Source organism: Coregonus clupeaformis, chromosome 15 (assembly GCF_020615455.1).
Source record: "Coregonus clupeaformis isolate EN_2021a chromosome 15, ASM2061545v1, whole genome shotgun sequence".
NCBI classification, from domain to species: domain Eukaryota; kingdom Metazoa; phylum Chordata; class Actinopteri; order Salmoniformes; family Salmonidae; genus Coregonus; species Coregonus clupeaformis.
Window position 1 is genome coordinate 29080038 of NC_059206.1, and position 25363 is coordinate 29105400.

At 43.3% G+C, this 25363-nt stretch overlaps 1 protein-coding gene across 1 annotated transcript in view; it reads left to right on the plus strand.

Annotated features, from left to right (window-relative positions):
• The window catches only part of LOC121582607 (tumor necrosis factor receptor superfamily member 10B-like), a 38347-nt gene extending 13600 nt beyond the window's left edge, over positions 1–24747 (plus strand). The window contains exons 2-10 of the mRNA XM_045225093.1: positions 7731–7902; positions 8961–9092; positions 11715–11826; positions 12079–12212; positions 12484–12576; positions 15073–15131; positions 19235–19540; positions 19949–19985; positions 21923–24747. Of these exons, the coding sequence (XP_045081028.1) occupies positions 7731–7902; positions 8961–9092; positions 11715–11826; positions 12079–12212; positions 12484–12576; positions 15073–15131; positions 19235–19540; positions 19949–19985; positions 21923–22224 (1347 nt within the window). The 3' untranslated portion in view covers positions 22225–24747. The remainder of the gene's footprint in view (positions 1–7730; positions 7903–8960; positions 9093–11714; positions 11827–12078; positions 12213–12483; positions 12577–15072; positions 15132–19234; positions 19541–19948; positions 19986–21922) is intronic.
• The last annotated feature ends 616 nt before the right edge of the window (positions 24748–25363 follow it).

Consider the following 25363-nt stretch of genomic DNA (forward strand, 5'->3'; position numbering starts at 1 on the left):
GAACAAAAATATAAACGTTACATGCAACAATTTTAAAGATTTGATTGAGTTACAGTTCATATAAGGAAATCAGTCAATTTAAATAAATAAATTAGGCCCTAATCAATGGATTTCACCTGACTGGGAATACAGATATGAATTTGTTGGTCACAGATACCTTAAAACAAAAGGTAGGGGCGTGGATCAGAAAACCAGTCAGTGTCTGGTGTGACCACCATTTGCCTCATGCAGCGCGACACATCTCCTTCGCATATAGTTGATCAGGCTGTTGATTGTGGCCTTTGGAATGTTGTCCCACTTCTCTTCAATGGCTGTGTGAAGTTGCTGGATATTGGCGGGAACTGGAACACGTCGATCCAGTGCATCCCAAACATGCTCAATGGGTACCCTGGTGGGTATGCAGGCCATGGAAGAACTGGGACATTTTCAGCTTCCAGGAATTGTCAAATAAAATAATGTTTTATTGGTCACATACACATATTTAGTAAATGTTGTTAATGGTGTAGTGAAATGCTTGTGTTCCTAGCTCCAACAGTGCAGTAATATCTAACAATACACACAAATCTAAAGTAAAATAATGGAATTAAGAATTATAGAAATATTAGAATGAGCAATGTCGGAGTCCGGCGTATAAATAAATATGTGTGTGTTTGTGTGTGTGTGTGTGTGTGTGTGTGATGGGATGTATAGACATTATGGACGGAATGTGGATAGAATATATAGTATATCTGAAGAATACGTGGATATAGTTTTGGCAAGTCGGTTAGGACATCTACTTTGTGCATGACACAAGTAATTTTTCCAACAATTGTTTACAGACAGATTATTTCACTTACAGTGAGGGAAAAAAGTATTTGATCCCCTGCTGATTTTGTACGTTTGCCCACTGGTAAAGACATGATCAGTCTATAATTTTAATGGTAGGTTTATTTGAACAGTGAGAGACAGAATAACAACAACAAAAAATCCAGAGAAACGCATGTCAAAAATGTTATAAATTGATTTGCATTTTAATGAGGGAAATAAGTATTTGACCCCCTCTCAATCAGAAAGATTTCTGGCTCCCAGGTGTCTTTTATACAGGTAACGAGCTGAGATTAGGAGCACACTCTTAAAGGGAGTGCTCCTAATCTCAGTTTGTTACCTGTATAAAAGACACCTGTCCACAGAAGCAATCAATCAATCAGATTCCAAACTCTCCACCATGGCCAAGACCAAAGAGCTCTCCAAGGATGTCAGGGACAAGATTGTAGACCTACACAAGGCTGGAATGGGCTACAAGACCATCGCTAAGCAGCTTGATGAGAAGGTGACAACAGTTGGTGCGATTATTCGCAAATGGAAGAAACACATAAGAACTGTCAATCTCCCTCGGCCTGGGGCTCCATGCAAGGTCTCACCTCGTGGAGTTGCAATGATCATGAGAAGGGTGTGGAATCAGCCCAGAACTACACGGGAGGATCTTGTCAATGATCTCAAGGCAGCTGGAACCATAGTCACCAAAAAACAATTGGTAACACACTACGCCGTGAAGGACTGAAATCCTGCAGCGCCCGCAAGGTCCCCCTGCTCAAGAAAGCACATATACAGGGCCGTCTGAAGTTTGCCAATGAACATCTGAATGATTCAGAGGAGAACTTGGTGAAAGTGTTGTGGTCAGATGAGACCAAAATGGAGCTCTTTGGCATCAACTCAACTCGCTGTGTTTGGAGGAGGAGGAATGCTGCCTATGACCCCAAGAACACCATCCCCATAGTCAAACATGGAGGTGGAAACATTATGCATTGGGGTTGTTTGTCTGCTAAGGGGACAGGACAACTTCACTGCATCAAAGGGACGATGGACAGGGCCATGTACCATCAAATCTTGGGTGACAACCTCCTTCCCTCAGCCAGGGCATTGAAAATGGGTCGTGGATGGGTATTCCAGCATGACAATGACCCAAAACACACGGCCAAGGCAACAAAGGAGTGGCTCAAGAAGAAGCACATTAAGGTCCTGGAGTGGCCTAGCCAGTCTCCAGACCTTAATCCCATAGAAAATCTGTGGAGGGAGCTGAAGGTTCGAGTTGCCAAACGTCAGCCTCGAAACCTTAATGACTTGGAGAAGATCTGCAAAGGGGAGTGGAACAAAATCCCTCCTTAGATGTGTGCAAACCTGGTGGCCAACTACAAGAAACGTCTGACCTCTGTGATTGCCAACAAGGGTTTTGCCACCAAGTACTAAGTCATGTTTTGCAGAGGGGTCAAATACTTATTTCCCTAATTTAAAATGCAAATCAATTTATAACATTTTTGACATGCGTTTTTCTGGATTTTGTTGTTGTTATTCTATCTCTCACTGTTCAAATAAACCTACCATTAAAATTATAGACTGATAATGTCTTTACCAGTGGGCAAACGTACAAAATCAGCAGGGGATCAAATTTTCCCCCACTGTATCCCCTTAAGCGTCTCTCCACTCCCTGTGTTTCTATCTCAGCCTACCTTCCTCTTAGCAATACTTTCCTTAACTAATCTGAACCTCCATATCAGGGCCTGTTTCCTCCATCCGCCTGTCCAATTAATCTGAGCGGATGGGTGTACAGTATCCCCACTAACACGTATTTCCCTCCCAGATAATGGATGAGAGGCTAATGGGAAAGGCATGATTGGGATACAGAGGAGGGTCAGCGTCCCACTCCCCAGGGGTGTAATGAGGTACAGCCTGCTGCTCCTTATCAGATATGGCTATGATTGAAATCATCTGTCCTATATCAAATAAAGTACATTCTGCCTTGACCCCTCTGCTGTGTGTGTGTGTCTTTTCCCCGTTCTCCCTGAGATAATGATGTCACTGTACGACCCACAGGAGGGGAATAAAACCCCTCTAAATACCACATTGATAACCTGCTCAGCTGAAAGGGGGTCCTGTCATTCAGCAATAAATACAACTTCAGTGTACACAGTGGCATGTGTTAAGTGTTGCAGGGCAATTTGGAAGTACCCCTGGCAATGACAGGAACTGGATGAGAGTAACTGCTGCCGGACTGAGGGACAGTGAAGCTCACAAAAGCTGCAGTCCATTCATTCTCTTTCTCTCGCTCTCTCTTTCTCTCTCTCTCTCTCCCGTTCTCTCTCTCTCGCGGTCTCTCTTGCTCTCCCTTTTTTTCTCTCCCTCTCCCTCTCGCTCACTCTTTCTCTTGCTCTCTCTCTCTCGCTCCCTGTTTCTCTCTCTCTCTTTCTCTATCTCTCTGTTTCTCTCTCTTTCTCTCTCTCTGCCATGTGCAGGGCAGGATGTATGCTGTACTGTACCACACTAGAGTATTTAATATTGGTGGGCTGCCAGAGACATGGGATTGTGGCTTTAGGACTTGGAGAGCTCTCTCTCGGCACTGAGGTTAAGGTGGCCACTACGGTCCTCTTCCTTATGAAAACTCTACCACATTGTGGCTGATCTAAGAGTGTGTGTGTGTCTGTGTGTGTGTGTGTGTGCGTGTGTTTGGTTTTACTATCCTTGTGGGGACCAGAAGTCATAGTAAACCAATCAAAATTCGGACAAAAAAGGCTATTTTAGGCTTAGGGTTAGAATTAGGGTTTAGGGTTAGAGTTAGGGATTTGGGGTTAGGGGTTAGGGAAAATAGGATTTAGAATGGGAATCAATTGTTTGGTCCCCACAAGGATAGTAAAACAAACGTGTGTGCGTGTGTGCATGCGTGCGTGCGTGCGTGTTGCACGTGTGTACTGCCCAGTGTTTACATAATCAGGTCAATACCATGAAACGATTTATTTGAAGTTTTTCAATACATGTTCATATTTGTGGATACTTTTAAAGTAAATACCTGCAGTCAACTTGTGCAAAACGTTAGGAGATAAAGCTGATTGCGTTCTTAATTTCACCTGTCACATTATTGTATATTTATTAAGCTTACCGTAGTTCCCCAGAACAGCTGAGCCAGTCACGTGTTTGTTTGTAAATAGCACAATGGAGAAAGCAGGAGCAGGTGAGTCCAGCTGTGTATTGGCATGGGTTGTGTTTTATATTGAAGTCAACAGTGTTTAGTTGCTTTAATAGAGTGATCAGGGTCATGCAACCATAGTTTTCCTTCACAGAAAATACATTAGTGCACATTTGGCAGAAAATAGCTTCATTTTCATCCGATGACAACAGATGTGCAACGCTATTTTTTGTAGAAACGATGCATGGCCATTATTTGTATAATGTTCATCATAGAAAGCCAGCTACATTTCCTAATGTTTTGTTTAAAGTTAATCTTGCATTTTACCTGAGAAAAGTAGGCTACACCGAAAAGTACTGGAGAAAAGTAGCTACACATCAGTCAGAGCATTGTCTGCTGATAGAATGCCCGTTCATTTTCATCCGAATGGAGAAGTGCAACTGAAGCACAAAATTAGCATTCTGGTAATAGACGCCTAATGGGCTTTTTTGCTGACTTTTTGGGGCGCCCCCTTGTGTGCTAAGCCAGTAATACCGTACAATGAAAGAAGGACAGTATGATGATATGAAAATCTGGATATCGCCCAACCCTAGTAACTACAAGGAAATAACCAGTGTGAAATGAACGTGCAGGCAGTTACACAAAAGGTGTGTGAAAAGTGGTAAGGCCTGTAGTCAAGGGTACAGGTAGCTGTAATGTTGGTCGATCAGGTTTTGAGGCATCATTTAAAATGTCTGCATTTAGGACTTAATACTGTACAATATGTCTGTCTACTACTCCGTTTCATACCAAGAGCTTACTGTACAATATGGAAGTCATTTAGCAGAATAGACAGACTATTTCCCCAATTCAATGCTTGAGCAGCAAACCTCAGTCACACAAGAAACTCTCTCTCGCTAATGGCCATGGCTCAATGGGAAAATTCCATTGTTAGATATTTCTCGCCCCATAAAGTGACCTTTTCCCTCTGTGGGGCGCCTCTAAACTGCTGAGACAAGAACAGGTTTGTCTGTGAGGATGGGATGGCTTCTGCATGGAGGAATCTAGTGATCCACAGGCCCAGGAATGCACTCAGACAGGATGTTATGTCAGTGCTCAGCAGCCCTTCGTGCATGTGGTTGTGTGTTTGTGTTTGTGTCCGTGTGTCTGATGTGTGTCTGTGTGTGCATGTGTTGTGTGTGTATTTTCCAGTAGCCACCTGAGGGGTATACTACTAAAGCTAGGATCAAGGAGTTAGCTATCTAACTTGCCAAAAAATTTTTTTGGGGGGATAAGCTTGAAATGGGCATGGTCTAAATGACCCAACAACCAAAAACTTTAGCTTTCTTAATTAACCAAAAAATCTAGTTATTTCTGCTTGTTTATCAAAGTTAGCTGGCTAACTCGTTGATCCTGCTTTGTAGTATACCCCTCAGGCTTTTGATTGGGCACATAACCATGGTTACGCTTCTAAGCAAGCCTGATTACTGTTTATGGGATTCGTCATGGTTTCACTACTTCTCTTGTCTATAGTGTGCTTCCAATGCATGGCTCAAGCTCTCCTCTCTCTTCCCTGTGCTTTTCTCCTTTTTCTCTCTTTCCCTCTTTCACAAGCATGCTGTCGTTTTCCTCTTTCTCCTTCTTTTTCACACGGCCTCAGTCCTTTGCTTTCCCCCCTCTCCCCTCCCTCACTGTCACACACTCAACTCTTTAACTCTCTCTGTACAATCTTACAAGCTGTTAGACCCTCTATCTTTTCCTCTCGCACCCTTCTCTCTCATTCTCTCTTTCTGCCCTCACTCTCTCTCTCTCCCCCCTCTCTTTGCCTCTTCTCTCTCACTATGTTTGGATAAAGCTAAATGGTGTGATTGTGAGTGCTCTGCCGGTTGTCGGCCCCTCCGCTCTGCCTCCCCATGTCTGTGGAAAGTCTGATGTGAGCAGTGGAGAGGGGGTGGGAGGGGGGAGAAGGAGAGAGCCAGCAAGAGGCTCGGCGGCTGCACAGCAGCGCTGCACCGGCCAGGAAACTCCCTGTGAACAACAAGGCATGGCCGCCTTCCACAGAGCCAAGTGAGGAACGACAGGAGCTTAGAGTCAGGAGTCAAGTCTGTTTGTCAGGAGTCAACTTCAGTCTGTAAGGAGTCAACTCTAGTCTGACACAAGTCAACTCCAGTCTAAGATTAAGAAGTCAACTCCAGTCTGTGAGTCAGGAGTCAACTCCAGTCTGTCAGGAGTCAACTCCACTAGTTTCCCAGGAATTCCATATAACCCACCATTGGAATAGTTGCTATGTTCATACACTGTCTTTGCTTACAAACTACTGCCCGTGCACACACAGACCTATTCTGAAAACTGGAACTCTACCTTTGAGGGGAGTATACCTGGTAATACTATAACGTTTTTTTATAGTACCAGAAATCTGTGATTTCAATACGTTATGTTATTTGACCATGGGAAAAACAAAAGAGCTATTGTGTAAATATTGTGGGTTCGATTGAACTGAGCGCTGTGTGCCAGTTATGGGGGTGGGAGGGTGGGGTCTACGAGAGAGAGACAAAACCTACCAAAACTAGGCTGCCCATTTACACAAGGAGGTGTCGTGTTGCTTCGTGGCGGTGTCGCATGTCGGCCTAGTCAAAGCGCTGGGGTTTAAGAATGTGGGTCATTTGAAGTAGAGGCACTAAAGCGTGTTGTTCGCCGGTGAATAGGGCCTTCTCACAGTGACACGGTGAAAAGGCGTGTGAACAAACACCGGTGCCTGGGGGCCACACTAAAGTGCTCCGCTGTATTCTACTCTGTCCCCCCCATCCATACAAGCCCTGATATTATCCAGCACATTTATGGATTACTGGAATCACATCTGATATGGGAAGCAACATGGTAGCGTTAGCTATAGGATACCCTATCAATCCCCATAGTCTCCTCACTAGAGAGGATTATGGTTGTCCAAGACAATGGATTTAACCAAAATCACATTTTTAATATATTGAAATTGTTTGGATACGCTTTGAACTGTCTGTTTTGAAGTGTCTGTCTGTGCATGTGTAAAAAAAAATATATATATATATATAAAGGGAGTAAAAGATTAAGTGTGTAGTGCAATAATTCTATTAAAATATGATGTAAAAATATAAATATATATATATATATATATATATATTTATATTTTTGCCAGTTTAGAATGAGATATTATTGAATAAAATGGTATTGCACACCACCACATTTCAAAAAATCTGTTTTGAACTCCCTTTATGTCTTTATGCCTGGGATCTTCTCTGAACCCCAGAACATTGATGCCACGTGACCTGGCCATTCAACATGCCTAGAATCCTACTTCAACAACTGTACTGAATGGCCCGTGCCTTAATTCAACATTTAACACCAGTACATGGTGTAAACTCTGCATAATTACAGATGTTAGGTTGTTCTGTCTGTTTTCTAACTCCGGCCTGCTCTCCTAATTGGCTTTCCTCTGCAGATGTTTAGATCAGATGGTTCAAATTAGGGCCCAGATTGCTCACACACGGTTTCTTATGAGAACAGAGACTCTCTTCTCTCCCCGCTCCCATGCGGGTGGGCGAGTGAGTGTGTGTATATAGACTGGTAATGTGAACCTCTCCCTCCTGTATGATATGAATGTCAGCAATCTCTCTCTCTCTCTCTCTCTCTCTATCTCTTCCACTCTTTCTCTCACTCTCTCTCTTGCTGCACTGCCCTTTCCAGGTCGTCACAGTGTTCTTAATTGACATGCCTGGTTAACTTAGGGTTAAATAAATAAATGAAATTCTCTCCCTCTCTCCATCCCTGCCTCCTCTAGGTGGTGGTGTTCCTGCTGTGCTCGGGGCTGGCATACTGTGGGGCAGAGCTGAGTGGCGTGTTGGCGGCCCAGTGGTCCAGCGATGACAGGAACCGGACGCAGCGACACAGAACCTGTCTGGAGAACCATCAGTACCTCCACCAGGACCTCTGCTGCCTCAACTGCCAGGCCGGTAAGGAGAACCCAGTCCCAAAATCTGATCTAGAACCCAAGCGAGAACTTTGGTTATATACACTGCCAGGCTATCAGTACAGGCCAGCAGAATCAGAGCTACTAGAACCTGAGCCCGGAACCAGAACTAGAATCACGCCTTATAAACAGAACATAGAATCCAAGCTAGAACCAGTCCTTATGATACATTATCAACAGGCCTTCCAGAGAGGAGGGAACTCTGCCTGTATTTACAGCTACATTATTAGAGTCTGTGCCTTAGAGTCAGAGTAATGCCAACTATGTGAGGATAGCAGAGCGGAACCTATGCCCAAGCTAGCGGCAGGGAACCCAACCCAGGCTCTGTAACAACACCCAGTAGTAAACATTAAGGGAGGGAGTAGGGTTTCTTTTTTAAAAGTGGTGTTACTAGCTGAAATAGTCCCATTAAAACTTCACCACTGCGTTACTGATGCCAGCGCTGTGGAATGAGCCAAGGACTATTGCTATTTCCAATTAGATTACCTGTTTGGACCTTTTTAGGTCAGTCAGATAGGAAAAGGCAGAGAGACAGACTGCGCTGCCTCTATCTCTAGCTAGTTAGTCAGGAATGCCAATGACCTTTTCAAGCTTTTCCTCTGTACATTTCTCACGCTCCCTTCTTCCCTCTATTGCTCTAGTATCGGACTGTCTTTTCTCTAAACACATGATAATCAGGTGCCTAAAGCATGGCATGTGTGAACGGAGCGTGAAAAATGGGAATGTTACATTACAACCAAGAAAGTAGACACAAAACCACTGCAGTAGTATATAGTTTACATACGCCATGGCTATGTGTCTCTGTTCCAGTGTTAGACACACACATACACATACACACACACCCGACCACCATCACAACACACACATACACAAGCACACTACCTCTTTGTCTTACTCGAAGAAATGCATCAGGCTAAATATGTATTTTGACCTCATTAAGGTTATTGTTAAGTATTAATCAAACAAATAAACAGGGTATAATAGACTATTTATATTTGTAAAAAAATGTATTGATTGATTGATGGGTTTATTGATGGACAGGTACGTTCGTGCAGAGGGCGTGTGACCGGGACATGGAGCAGGGGACATGTATGTCCTGCGAGCATGGCCACACCTACACAGAACACTCCAACGGGATGAACAGCTGCCTGCCCTGCACGCACTGCCGCAAGGGTAATGGATTCCTCTGACTTTTATTTGTAGTCCTGTAACTGTTGTTTGTCCTTTTACCTGTTACCTGCCCTCTTTTAGCTGTCCTTAAAGAACTGTCTTACAACAAGTTTGTGTCGTTAGAAGAAGAGACTCTCCATTTCACATGAAGTTAGCTATTAGCTAACCACAATGTCTCTCTCTTGTATCTGTTGCCAATTCATAAACGATTAACCAAGGTAGACACCCATTCCGGAAGTCTATTCATGGAGCATTGGGCATTCACAGTTTAGCTTAATAGACTTTTGTTCCAGAGAGGGCAGAAGAATACATGGTCGCTTTCTCCCTGACCTCAAAGCTCCATGATAATTTGATCCAGTGGTTTTACATGGCATACGAGGGTGTGCCTTTCTTTGTTTTTTTTCACACAAACTGAATGCAGAGTGTGCGTGTTACCTGTAGTGCGTGTGTGTGCGTACTTTACCTTGCAAAGCAGTTCGGTGTGGTTGTTGTATTGTCTCCCACACCGTGTGTCTTTGTGCGATATGAAAGGCCTGACTCACTGAAAGGAGATGACTGTTACAAAGGGAGTGACATGTTTTGTGCTTAGTCACTGAGAAAGAGATGTATTACATGTGTGCTTCAGTGCATACACATCTCACAGTAAACATTAGAACGATTAGTAATAATAACTTAGTAATATATACCAGTTCGGTGTGTAAAATAAACTGTTACCTGTATTATTGAATGTATGATACACTATATATACAAAAGTATGTGGACACCCCTTCAAATTAGTGGATTCTGTGATTTCAGCCACACCCGTTGCTGACAGGTGTATAAAATCAAACACACAGCCATGCAATCTTAACAAGTCAGTTCGTCAAATGTCTGCCCTGCTAGAGCTTCCCCGGTCATCTGTAAGTGCTGTTATTGTGAAGTGGAAACATCTAGGAGCAGCAACAGCTCAGCCGCGATGTGGTAGGCCACACAAGCTCACAGAATGGGACCAGCATGTGCTGAAGTGCATAGCGCATAAAAATCACCTGTCCACGGTTGCAACATTTACATTTTAGTCATTTAGCAGACGCTCTTATCCAGAGCGACTTACAGTTAGTGAATACATATTTTTTTTTATACTGCCCCCCCGTGGGAATCGAACCCACAACCCTGGCGTTGCAAACGCCATGCTCTATCAACTGAGCTACATCCCTGCCGGCCATTCCCTCCCCTACCCTGGACGACGCTGGGCCAATTGTGCGCCGCCCATGAGTCTCCCGGTCACGGCCGGCTGCGACAGAGCCTGGATTCGAACCAGGATCTAGTGGCACAGTTAGCACTGCGATGCAGTGCCTTAGACCACTGCGCCACTCAGGAGCAACACTCACTACTGAGTTCCAAACTGCCTCTGGAAGCAACGTCATCACAATAACTGTTCGTCGGGAGCTTAATGAAATGGGTTCCATGGCCGAGCAGCCGCACACAAGCCTAAGGTCACCATGCGCAATGCCAATCGTCAGCTGGAGTGGTGTAAAGCTTGCCGCCATTGGACTTGGGTTCTCTGAAGTGATGAATCACGCTTCACCATCTGGTAGTCCGACGGACGAATCTGGGTTTGGCGGATGCCAGGAGAATGCTACCTGCCCCAATGCATAGTGCCAACTCTAAAGTTTGGTGGAGGAGGAATAATGTTTTGGGGCTGTTTTTCATGGTTCGGGCTAGTTCCAGTGAAGGGAAATCTTAACGCTACAGCATACAGTGACATTCTAGACGATTCTGTGCTTCCAACTTTGTGGCAACAGTTTGGGGAAGGCCCTTTCCTGTTTCAGCATGACAATGCCCCCGTGCACAAAGCAAGGTCCATACAGAAATGGTTTGTCGAGATCGGTGTGGAAGAACATATATTTTTTTACTTTTTACCCCTTTTTCGTGATATCCAATTCGTAATTACAGTCTTGTCCCATCGCTGCAACTCTCGTACAGACTCGGGAGAGGCGATGCTCGAGAGCCATGTGTCTTCCGAAACACGACCCTGCCAAGCCGCACTGCTTCTTGACACACTGCTCGCTTAACCCGGAAGGAAACACCGTACAACTGTGACCGGCCTGCCACAGGAGTCGCTAGAGCGCGATGTGACAAGGACATCCCGGCCAGCAAAACCCTCCCCTAACCCGGACGACGCTGGGCCAATTGTGCGCCGCCTCATGGGTCTCCCGGCTGCGACACAGCCTGGGGTTGAACACGGGTCTGTAGTGACGCCTCAAGCACTGCGATGCAGTGCCTTAGACCGCTGTGCCACTCGGGAGGCCTGGTGTGGAAGAACTTGACTGGCCTACACAGAGCCCTGACCTCAACCCCATCGAACACCTTTGGGATGAATTAGAACGCCGACTGCGAGCCAGGCCTAATCGCCCAACATCAGTGCCCGACCTCACTAATGCTCTTGTGGCTGAATGGAAGCAAGTCCCAGCAGCAATGTTCCAGTGGACGCTGTTATAGCAGCAAAGGGGGGACCAACTCCATATTAATGTCCATGATTTTGGAATGAGATGTTCGACGAGCAAGTGTCCACATACCTTTGGTCATGTAGTGTATATTAGTACTTACACTCTCTCGCTCTCTCTCTCTTTTTTTCTCCCTCTTCAGATCAGAGCGAGACGGTGCCCTGTACCAGTACCACAGACACCGAGTGCCAGTGTCGAGCGGGCACCTTCTGTGTGCCAGAGCAGGCCTGTGAGGTCTGCAAGAGATGTGCCAAGTGAGTGCCACCCTAAACATTTAGAACATTAAAACCACCAGATCTCTGTCCAGAAATCACCCCAGTAGGCCTACTAAACAGCAGCCTGGACTTAGATCCGTTTTTACTCTATAGCCAACTTCTATTGTCATTGGCATGACCATAGGAGTTGGCAAGACCGCACAAACTGATCTGAGTTTAGTATTCTGTCATTTTTACTGCACTAGCCCCTTCAAAAATAAAATACTAATTCCTTTTTTCTTGTCTTCCTAGGTGTAAAGCGGGGGAGGAGGTGGTGAAGAAATGCACCCCCATCTCCAACACTGTGTGTAGGAAACGGGACATCTCTCCTACCCTCCACCCACCTACCCTCCCCACCCCCGCCCCCAGCTCACCAGAGAAAATGGGTAGGCCTACATATGTCTTTACCTCTCTGTTTTATAGGCTCTTAATCTTTTTTATTGAGGACAGATCAAATAAACAGAATGAACTGCATATAGTTGATACTGATATTTTTTCAGCTTAAATAACATGACACTTTCTTGTCAGTGGAGCGTAAATTCCTACTTTAGTGAAGTCATAGGTTATGGGGTGTTTTATTGTGAAAATGCATATTTTCTACCAAGTCTGAGATGTGATTCTGATTGGTTGTGTTTCCTCATTTCTCCTCCCCAAAAGTTATGCCATTGGTCATTCTGCTCTTGTTCTTCCTCCTCTCCATTGGGATTGGTTTGTGGCTTTGGATCAAGAGGCCATGTACATTTCGGCCAGGTGAGTAACAAAAACAAAATGTCCCTTGCCACTCGCTGTTGATGGGTTCTGACTTCTAAACTTGAAATATTGTTAATCATCAGGTATCCTATAGACATGAGGAGTGCCATAGTCTGGTTTATACACCAGAAGTTAATGGTTATCTGTAGGAGGAATATATATGGTGGAGGCAATTAAGCTTGGAATGTACTGAGTAAAGGAAAGGTTGCAGTCACTGATAAGGGTGGAGAGCTGTGGATTAGTGAGGAATGGGGGCCGAGGTCAGGTCACATTAAGGGAGAAGGAACAGTTTATTACCTGCATCACTTACCTGCATGTAATGTTTAGAGGGAAGGAGGAGTTCACCTAAATTGGAGTATATACAGTTGAAGTCGGAAGTTTACATACACCTTAGCCAAATATATTTAAACAGTTTTTCACAATTCCTGACATTTAATCCTAGTAAAAATTCCCTGTCTTAGGTCAGTTAGGATCAGCACTTTATTTTAAGAATGTGAAATGTCAGGATAATAGTAGAGAGAATTATTTATTTCAGCTTTAATTTCTTTCATCACATTCCCGGTGGGTCAGAAGTTTACATACACTCAATTAGTATTTGGTAGCATTGCCTTTAAATTGTTTAACTTGGGTCAAACGTTTTGGGTAGCCTTCCACAAGCTTCCCACAATAAATTGGGTGAATGTTGGCCCATTCCACCTGACAGAGCTGGTGTAACTGAGTCAGGTTTGTAGGCCTCCTTGTTCGCACACGCTTTTTCAGTTCTGCCCACAAATGTTCTATAGGATTGAGGTCAGGGCTTTGTGATGGCCACTCCAATACCTTGAATTTGTTGTTCTTAAGCCATTTTGCCACAACTTTGGAAGTATGCTTGTGGTCATTGTCCATTTGGAAGACCCATTTGCGACCAAGCTTTAACTTCCTGACTGATGTCTTGAGATGTTGCTTCAATATATCCACAATTTGGTCCGTGGGCCACGTCTGGATGCGTGGCATATTATTATTATAATTTTCCTTCCTCATGATGCCACCTATTTTGTGAAGTGCACCAGTCCCTCCTGCAGCAAAGCACCCACACAGCATGATGCTGCCACCCCTGTGCTTCACGGTTGAGATGGTGTGATGATCCAGGCTCTGTCTTAGCCGGCCACGACCGGGAGGCCCATGGGGCGGCGCACAATTGGCCCAGCGTTGTCCAGGGTAGGGGAGGGAATGGCCGGTAGGGATGTAGCTCAGTTGGTAGAGCATGGCGTTTGCAATGCCAGGGTTGTGGGTTCGATTCCCACGGGGGGCCAGTATGAAAGATAAAAATAATGTATGCACTCACTAACTGTAAGTCGCTCTGGATAAGAGCGTCTTCTAAATGACTAAAATGTAATGTAAATGTGTTCTTCGGCTTGCAAGCAACCCCCTTTTTCCTCCAAACATAACGATGGTCATTTTGGCCAAACAGTTCTATTTTTGTTTCATCAGACCAGAGGATATTTCTCCAAAAAGTACGATCTTTGTCACCATGTGCAGTTGCAAACCGTAGTCTGGCTTTTTTGTGGCGGTTTTGGAGCAGTGGCTTCTTCCTTGCTGAGCGGCCTTTCAGGTTATGTCGATATAGGACTTGTTTTACTGTGGATATAGATACTTTTGTACCTGTTTCCTCCAGCATCTTCACAAGGTCCTTTGCTGTTGTTCTGGGATTGATTAGCACTTTTCGCACCAAAGTACGTTCATCTCTAGGAGACAGAACGCGTCTCCTTCCTGAGCGGTATGACGGCTGCATGGTCCCATGGTGTTTATACTTCCGTACTAATGTTTGTACAGATGAACGTGGTACCTTCAGACATTTGGAAATTGCTCCCAAGGTTAAACAATTTTTTTTCTGAGGTCTTGGCTGATTTCTTTTGATTTTCCCATGATGTAAAGCAAAGAGGCACTGAGTTTGAAGGTAGGCCTTGAAATACATCCACAGGTACACCTCCAATTGACTCAAATTATGTCAATTAGCCTATCAGAAGCTTCTAAAGTGTGACATTATTTTCTGGAATTTTCCAAGCTGTTTAAAGGCACAGTCAACTTAGTGTATGTAAACTTCTGACCTACTGTCATTGTGATACAATTAATTATAAGTGAAATATTCTGTCTGTAAACAATTGTTGGAAAAATTACTTGTGTCATGCACAAAGTAGATGTCCTAACCGACTTGCCAAAACTATAGTTTGCTAACATGAAATTTGTGGAGTGGTTGAAAAATGAGTTTTAATGACTCCAACCTAAGTGTATGTAAACTTCCGACTTCAACTGTATATATCTGTGCTGGTTGGAACATGTATTTTGTCTTATGTGGCTATGGGACCCAGTGGGTGAATAAACTTGGTTGAGCTTTATTAATCGTCCGTGAGTTTTACTCGGTTCCTTTAGAACCTAACACTGTGTATTGAAATACATATTGACACAACACTGTGTAGATTGGTTGTCTAATATGGTTGTTGTCTCCATGTGTTTTAGTTTGTCTCTCCGCTTCAGACAGTCGCTGTGACTCCAATGAGATCGTGAAGATTCCCATCGTAAGTTTTCCGCTCTATTCCTTTAGTTACAGTATGTCATTGGGGTTATGTTATCTACCATCAGTGTAGATCAAAAATCTGATTTCATCATGAGGGTCTGCGTACCCACATACACTACCGGTCCAAAGTTTTGGAACACCTACTCATTCAAGGGTTTTTCTTTATTTTTACTATTTTCTACATTGTACTATAAAATAACACATATGGAATCATGTAGTAACCAAAACAAGTGTTAAACAAATCAAAATATATTTTATATTTGAGATTCTTCAAATAGCCACCCTTTGCCTTGATGACAGCTTTGCACACTCTTGGTATTCTCTCAACCAGCTTCACCTGGAATGCTTTTCCAACAGTCTTGAAGGACTTCACACATATGCTGAGCACTTGTTGGCTGCTTTTCCTTCACTCTGCGGTCCGACTCATCCCAAACCATCTCAATTTGGTTGAGGTCGGGGGATTGTGAAGGCCAGATCATCTGATGCAGCACTCCATCATTCTCCTTCTCTTGATAAAATAGCCCTTACACAGCCTGGATGTGTGTTGGGTCATTGTCCTGTTGAAAAACAAATGATAGTCCGACTAAGCCCAAACCAGATGGGATGGCGTATCGCTGCAGAATGCTGTGGTAGCCATGCTGGTTAAGTGTGCCTTGAAATCTAAATAAATCACAGACGGTGTCACCAGCAAAGCACCCCCACACCATAACACCTCCTCCTCCATGCTTTACGGTGGGAAATACACATGCGGAGATCAGTCGTTCACCCACACCGCGTCTCACAAAGACACAGCGGTTGGCGCCAAAAATCTCAAATTTGGACTCCAGACCAAAGGACAGATTTCCACCGGTCTAATGTCCATTGCTTGTGTTTCTTGGCCCAAGCAAGTCTCTTCTTCTTATTGGTGTCCTTTAGTAGTGGTTTCTTTGCAGCAATTTGACCATGAAGGCCTGATTCACTCTCCTCTGAACAGTTGATGTTGAGATGTGTCTGTTACTTGAACTCTGTAAAGCATTTATTTGGGCTACAATTTCTGAGGCTGGTAACTTTAATGAACTTATCCTCGGCAGCAGAGGTAAGTTAATTAAAGTTACCAGCCCAGAGTTACCAGGTAACTCTGGGTCTTCCATTCCTGTGGCAGTCCTCATGAGAGCCAGTTTCATCATAGCGCTTGATGGTTTTTGCGACTTCACTTGAAGAAACTTCTTGAAATGTTCCGTATTGACTGACCTTCATGTCTTAAAGTAATGATGGACTGTCATTTCTCTTTGCTTATTTGAGCTGTTCTTGCCATAATATGGACTTGGTCTTTTACCAAATAGGGCTATCTTCTGTATACCCCCCTACTTTGTCACATAACAACTGATTGGCTGAAACACATTAAGAAGGAAAGAAATTAACTTTTAAGGCGGCACACCTAAAATGCATTCCAGGTGACTACCTCATGAAGCTGGTTGAGAGAATGCCAAGAGTGTGCAAAGCTGTCATCAAGGCAAAGGGTGTTTTTTTTTTGTTACTACATGATTCTACAGTGGGGAGAACAAGTATTTGATACACTGCCGATTTTGCAGGTTTTCCTACTTACAAAGCATGTAGAGGTCTGTAATTTTTATCATAGGTACACTTCAACTGTGAGAGACGGAATCTAAAAAAAAAATCCAGAAAATCACATTGTATGATTTTTAAGTAATTAATTTGCATTTTATTGCATGACATAAGTATTCGATCACCTACCAACCAGTAAGAATTCCGGCTCTCACAGACCTGTTAGTTTTTCTTTAAGAAGCCCTCCTGTTCTCCACTCATTACCTGTATTAACTGCACCTGTTTGAACTCGTTACCTGTATAAACCTGTCCACACACTCAATCAAACAGACTCCAACCTCTCCCACAATGGCCAAGACCAGAGAGCTGTGTAAGGACATCAGGGATAAAATTGTAGACCTGCACAAGGCTGGGATGGGCTACAGGACAATAGGCAAGCAGCTTGGTGAGAAGGCAACAACTGTTGGCGCAATTATTAGAAAATGGAAGAAGTTCAAGATGACGGTCAATCAACCTCGGTCTGGGGCTCCATGCAAGATCTCACCTCGTGGGGCATCAATGATCATGAGGAAGGTGAGGGATCAGCCCAGAACTACACGGCAGGACCTGGTCAATGACCTGAAGAGAGCTGGGACCACAGTCTCAAATAAAACCATTAGTAACACACTACGCCGTCATGGATTAAAATCCTGCAGCGCACGCAAGGTCCCCCTGCTCAAGCCAGATCATGTCCAGGCCCGTCTGAAGTTTGCCAATGACCATCTGGATGATCCAGAGGAGGAATGGGAGAAGGTCATGTGGTCTGATGAGACAAATATAGAGCTTTTTGGTCTAAACTCCACTCGCCATGTTTGGAGGAAGAAGAAGGATGAGTACAACCCCAAGAACACCATCCCAACCGTGAAGCATGGAGGTGGAAACATCATTCTTTGGGGATGCTTTTCTGCAAAGGGGACATGACGACTGCACCGTATTGAGGGGAGGATGGATGGGGCCATGTATCGCGAGATCTTGGCCAACAACCTCCTTCCCTCAGTAAGAGCATTGAAGATGGGTCGTGGCTGGGTCTTCCAGCATGACAACGACCCGAAACACACAGCCAGGGCAACTAAGGAGTGGCTCCGTAAGAAGCATCTCAAGGTCCTGGAGTGGCTTAGCCAGTCTCCAGACCTGAACCCAATAGAAAATCTTTGGAGGGAGCTGAAAGTCCGTATTGCCCAGCGACAGCCCCAAAACCTGAAGGATCTGGAGAAGGTCTGTATGGAGGAGTGGGCCAAAATCCCTGCTGCAATGTGTGCAAACCTGGTCAAGACCTACAGGAAACGTATGATCTCTGTAATTGCAAACAAAGGTTTCTGTACCAAATATTAAGTTCTGCTTTTCTGATGTATCAAATACTTATGTCATGCAATAAAATGCAAATTAATTACTTAAAAATCATACAATGTGATTTTCTGGATTTTTGTTTTAGATTCCGTCTCTCACAGTTGAAGTGTACCTATGATAAAAAATTACAGACCTCTACATGCTTTGTAAGTAGGAAAACCTGAAAAATCGGCAGTGTATCAAATACTTGTTCTCCCCACTGTATATGTGTTATTTCATAGTTTTGATGTCTTCACTATTATTCTACAATGTTGAAAATAGTAAAAATAAAGAAAAACCCTTGAATGAGTGGATGTTCTAAAGCTTTTGACCGGTAGTGTAGATGCAGTCAGAGCTGGCCCTATGTGACATTTTGTTGTGTGTCCCCCACCCCCACCGCTACCTTGCGAGCACAACATTTTAGTGGCCCCCCCTCTTGACAGCAAAGCGTTAATTTCATGCAAGTCTACACATTTTGACATGGGGCGTGGAGAAAATGTTTCAGTTTTAAAGCAAGTTTTCTGCAATTCTACACATTTTGCCATGGGGCGGAGAGAAGATTGCGCAACTCATTTCATACAATTCTACTCATTTTGCCATGGGACAGAGCGAAATGTTTGCATATCTGAGTGTCCAACAAAATCAATGGGGGCCCCTGGTCGTAAATTCAACCATGATTACTACAAGTTTAGATAGCTGGCTACACTAAACGTTTTAGCTGACATGGGCTGATTGAGTGACTGCCAGTGACTGCTGATGCACAACCAAATTTAGAAATTGCACCTTGTGGATTCTACTATTATAACTCTCAACAGTAAGTTGAGATCCTGACTGAGTTCCTAAAAATTGATCCGCGGGCCTACAAAAGGGGGGCCATGCTGCCAGTTAACCATCCCTGGTGTATATCAGTATATGTCTGTTGGCTGTATATGAATCTTTGGTGGTGAATTGTTTTCATGCGTCTTCTCAGAATGTCTGAGTGTACTTTGATCTGTTTAGAGACACAGTCGAAGGTCATAGTGATGCGTCACTCACTATTTCTAGTCTTGGCAGAAGATTAGTCACACCGCCCTGACCCATATCAACTAATTATGATTATATGTATGATATATTTTACGCTCGCTCTCCATGCCCTCTCCTTATATCCCTCACTCTCTCTCTCTCTTTCTCTCTATATATCTCTCTCTCTCTCAGGATGAGAGTGGACCCACAGCAGAGGAGAGACAAAACAGCCAGAACGCCGGCCTGGAGGGGGAAGAAGCAGAGGAGGTCCGTCCCGAGTCACGTCCCCTGCTGCAGGAGACCCAGGGTGGGCTGATCAAGGCCTCCCCTCCCCTGAGCCTGGGGGAGGACGAGGACCGGGGCCTAGGTGACAGCCTGCCCAACACCACCAGCTCCTCCCAGACAAGCCTGTCGGCCTTGCCCACCGCCGGGGCAGCCTCGTCGAGCAGCTCTCCCCGACATAGCCCCTCCACCCAGAGACTGCAGCCCACAGCCGGGGTGAGAGAAGGAGGGAGAGGTGGTTGGGGGGCGGTGGAGGGAGGGAGATGTTGAAGGATATTGGGGAAGAGAAGGTTAGAGGAGGACAGGGACCTTGCGAGAGAGGGGAACAGGGGGGATGGTGATAGCAGGGGGAGAAGGGGACAGGGACCCTGGGGATAGGTTTGGCCTAGGACACAAAACCAAACATACCCTGCTAGCAGCAGATCATGTGAGCACGGAGACTGGAGTTGTGCGTTCCTGCAGCAGACACATATCCTGAGAAGTGCAATAACACGTTTTCAGTATTTTTACCAAGGCAGACTTTCATAATAGTAATAATATTTCTGAACGGATAAGGGATTTTGTCCCCGGTAATCTGTAGAAGGGCTGTGGTTAACTCTTGTTTATCCATCTGTGGTGTTTCAGGATGATCCTCTGCAGAAGAAATTGGTGCCCCTGCTAGGTAAGAGACCCCGCACAGAGCTGGAGGGTGGGCCGGGTTCTAGTAGGGAGGCAGTGGTGTAGTGGAGGGTATACGCAGGTATACGCCATATACCCACTTATATTTCAGTGGGCATTGCGTGTACTCACTTCTTAATCCCCACTGATACGTATTTAAGTAGTGTGGTGAAAGTATACGCTGTATCAATTAATAAGGCTGATGGAACAGATCAGAATGTAGCTAAAATTGTTATAAACTATTATTTATTTGTTCCAAATTGAAAATGCGGGAAAACACCATTCGCATTCTAAAATCGAACCGCACATGCAAGCAGTTTCATGGGCATAGATGGAAATATCCATTAGAAATGTATCATTGCTAATATGACTAGGATAATGCCTTTGGCTGCTAGACAATGAAAGAAAGTTGAAAGAAAACCAATAGAACAGGAGAACGCATGAGTAAGTCTAATTACGTTTCTATGGTGGGATTTTGGCAATAGGCTACTTTGAAGCAAGGTAAGACATGCCTCATAATATGAAGTAAAACATCCAGGTGTCAAACAATTAAGGAACAGGAAAAATATAGCGATGCTAATGATAGGCCTAACCATCTTCTGGTAGATTGAAAGGCTTTCCCCAAAACCTTCTCTATTAAACGTTAACTAGCTACAAAGTAGCCTATGCCTACCTGTCAGAATGATATCATGATTATTTGCATCAATCCAGTGGACATTTATTTTGCCTACTCCATCTCATGTGCAACAGAAACACAGCTAACCAAACAACAGTGCTAGGTGCCTGCACACTTGAATTAAAGAGTAACTACACTCAAAAATCAAAATTTCTTAGATTTTTTCCATACCTCAAAAGTGGTCTCCTGATGTGGTTCAAGCATTGTTATGGACTTACAATTTTGTTGTTTTTCTGTTAAAGAAGTGTGACCTTGAGAGCGAAAATAGGGAAAATCTGAAACCCGTGAGTTTCTGACTCCGTTGACAGCCTCATTTATCTGTTTCAATAGTAGGCCTACTATTAGCCTACTTGCACAGTACAGCTTGGTTTGGCCTGATTGTGAAAGACCAATATGGGATTTATCAATATTGGTCATTCAGAGTGTATGTGATTGTTTCTCATAACACCTCCTCCTCCCGGGCGGGCTGGTTGGAAATGTTTTGGCAAAATTAGAGTATACCCACTTCTCCAGGCACCACTACACCACTGTAGGGTGGGGTTCCACAAACACCGTAAACAACACATTCATCATAACCTGACTGCGGTCTGTTCAGAACAGTGAATTGTTACAGAACAGTCTGATAGAAATGTATTGTTTAGAACAAATACTGTGTGATTGTCAGGTAAATAGTTTTTGCTACTGAACTATACTATTATGTAGTCACTATAGCTTGGCATTGTTTTTATCTCTGCCTGAAGTAAATTCGGTGTGTGTAGCACTTATTTACTAACGGCTCCACGTTTTAACCTCGTTAGCTCTGTATTCAGTGGTTAATTGCTTTATGAGTTAATTCTCCGGCACTAAAAGGTTAGCAACAATTTACAATTTGGATGCTAAAAAGGAGCTCTATTGTAAGACCGAGAAAATGAACAAAATGTGATGGGGGAAGCACACCGCTGCAGATTCAGAAACAGATAATAGTTGATGCAGAGCACTATTAGTTCAGTGCATGACTGTACATGTTTATCTATTGTTGAAGAAGAGCTTTATTATTGTTTTCTGCTTAAGAATTGTAATTCATTGAAGTGAAATCATCAGGAAAAGGAAAAATCACGATAAAGAGTTATGCTTTCTAAGATAAAGGGCATGACCATGTGACCAGTTCAGGAAGAAAGTCTGGACTTACTTATTGTCTATAACTAACTCCCCTAGTTTTAATATCAGCAACAATGAATTAGCAAAGATGTAACCAAGGTACCACTTCTTCTCCTTTCTCTCCCCAGGAGAGGAGACGTCCCTGAAGAAGAGCTTCGACCTCTACGACGAGTGGCTGGACGTGCGGATCCACAACAAGTTCTTCCGCTACATCGGTGTCAATGACAACCACATCAAGATGGCAGATAGTGCCCCTCCTGGCGACAAGGTGTACGACCTGCTGAAGAACTGGATGCAGAAGGAGGGTCTGAAGGCAGACATCAATGTCCTGCTCCAGGCCCTTCTCAGCCTGGACCAGAGGCGCTCCGCTGAGAGCATCGCCTTTGCTGCCATTCAGAGGGGCTACTACAAACACGCAGACATGCCCTGACACCCCCAGCCCACTGGGGGGCGCTGCCTTGGAGACGTGTGTGGATTGCGATTAAATTAAAAACATTGTTGAAAGACAACGTCAACTCTTATCGGCCTAAATGGTCTGATGTATTCGGCCTTCAGGCCAGTGCTTTCTTTTAAAATGGAGGAGTTGGAGACGGACGTTGTTGTCTTTCGAAGATCGGCGAATATAGTCTGCTGTATTCATCCTATAGACCAGTGCTCTAAAACAAGACAAAAAATTGAAATGCAGGATTTAGAGATTCTTCTTACAAGATGACATCAACTGTAATCGACCTATATGGCCTGGTATGTTCAGCCTTGATAGGCCAACACTTTCTAAAACAAAACAAAACAAAACAAAAAGGAGGAGTTGGAGAACGATGTTAGCGGCCGTTGTGGACAGATGTAAGCTGAGAGGTGATTGGGTGGGTCTGGAGCTCACCTTTGATCTAAATGATTTTACACCCTGCCCCTTCTCTATGAGCGACTGACATGGCTTATAGGCCAATACTGACCCCTGGGACAGGGACATACACTGGTTTGTAGGAGTGGCATTAGCTAGCTTTTTGTCACTGATACTGCGTCTTCTTGATGCACTGGCCTCTGGCACATGTAGGGTTTAGAGCAACAGGTAACAAATGCCCATATTAGGCAGAAGTTTGCACGTTTAAACTACAGGTAAAGATAGACCATTTAAGCACAACGCTGTAAAGAAATTACAGTAAAATATGGACCATACTGTAAATCATGGTTGAAAATGCAGATTGATATGAGTCATAACCGTATTAGAAGTTTTAACCACAGTTAGAAATGGTCCATTTGAATATTTACATGTGTGTGTAAATATGTCTCATACGGTAGTTCGTTACTGTTTAGAAGTTCCAGAATTTGTTTATGAATTGAAACGTGCCATAGGCTCATTTAAAGTGTATAAGTGCAGGTAAGGGCAAGGAAGTTGTTTCTTATAAACGCAGAAGTGACTAAACGGAACGTTTTATAGACTGCATTGTTAGTTATTTTGTTTTTCAGTATTAATGCATTCTCACCCCACTGGACACAGACGTCAATTCAACGTCTATTCCACGTTGGTTCCAAGGGATTTCATTGAAATGACATGGAAACAACGTTGATTCAACCAGTGTGTGTCCATAGCTATTTCTTTTGTTAGTCAAATGTTTCTCAACAGTTCCTAAAATCACTCAGAGCCCTGAAGGTTCCATCATTTTTTATTTATTTACATATTTATTTTAAACGGATGATGATTATGTGTCATTATTTATGCAAACACAGCAGCCCTGGAAAACTGAAGAGCACAGTAATGTGTTGCTACATTATCATGACTACATTTAGCTACAGGGCAACATGACTGAGATCAAATGGACAGGAGTGGCTGAACTGCATTTGGGGTTAACCCTGTCCTGCTCGATGGTGGCGCACTGATCAAAGACTATGTTCAGTGCACATACGGTCAAAGAAGTTCATAATTACATATACCATTTCTGCACATAGAGTTTCTAATTCAAGAGAGCCTTTCTCTCTGTGGTAGAGCCAGAACTAAAATCCATGATTCACACTATAGGAGCGACCCAAACAGTACTTTTCACATTGTCAAGTACAGTTTGGCTTGGTAGTGGGAAAAGGCTAATAATGGATTGATAAAAAGTTGGACCCCTTTATACATGTCAACAAACAGGTACGCAAATCACGTTGTTTCTCATTGTTTGGCTCTGACAAGAAGATGAATGAAAGCTTTTCTGGATATTTAGTCCACGTTTATTTCCTGTAGCGTCCTTTGTACAAACATTTCTAAGAGTGTATTTATGTGCTTCACAAAATATACATGTACATATTTACAGTTATTAACAAAAAAATTAAACCCTAAAAGCAGAAGGAACTGAATGAAGTGTGAAGTAAATAGTGTAGAATAGACTTAACGAGGCCATAAGTGGTGAAGTACTAGCATATGATGTTAGACACATTCAACTTAGCCCCTTTTTCATTACATTTTATAGCTGAGAGATATGAAGCTACAGTGCTGGCACTGCCATCTATTGACGGACAATGAAAGAACAGCCTGCATCAATTTCTAGGGACCTTATTTTTTTCTTCATAATGCTTTTCTACAACCTTTTTTAACACATCCCTTCCATTACTATATTACCGTTGAGACTGCTTTTGCCTTTTTTTAACGAAGTCTTAGGAGTTAGGATTATAAATTGGCGTTCATATCATGTTTGCACTCTGGCAATTGATTTGAGATTTTCTTTTTTTCTCTTCTTTGTACTTTCTATATTTTACTACAAGCCTCACACTTTTCTAATTAGTTGTTGCATAGCTCAAAATCGTGTCTATACTGCCTATGTAAATGTTTTATGAACAAAAATGTTTTCTTTATTTAAGTAATTTTCTCCCTTAGACAATTGTTTGCTTGTGTCTGGATTTCAGATACGAATGTAGCAAAGCCATTGTATTTGTTTAATGTCAATTTGAAATAAATGTTTTGTACAAATATCCCATATTTGCTTTTTGTATTGAGTCTTGTATTAATTCCATATTTTTTATTCCAAAACGGAATAACTTGAATAATTAATTCAAAAGTATTTTAATACTGCATGCACTCAGTGGTTATGTATATTATAAAACAATGTGTGAATAAATGGCATATTATTAAAGTAACTGTCCAGTGAAAATCGTACTTATAAAAATGTATATTCTGTTAACCCTTTACACTCGTGGGAATTGGCCTATATGGATAGGGCTAAACGTAAATGTTTCTTAAAGAATAAATATGAAAATGCATAACCATGGTAGCAATTGAAAGGGAAAAGTTTGGAGATAATGGGAAAATTATTAGACCAAAGGTGAGTACATAACAGTTCACTTGACATAAGACTGAATCCAAACATTACACTGTTGATTTTATGGGCATTTTACATTTACTGTACTTTACTGTACTAAAATGTGGGGTAGTTGCAACATAAGACAACAAAATTACATGGGTTTGAGTGAGAGGACTAACTGGTGTCTACAAGTGGCCACACACCTCTCCAGAGTGCACAGTTCCTGAGCCATTTTAATGCACTTTTATGACTCAAAGAAAATGCTTCAACTATAAGGTACTTGTTTAGCTCTCC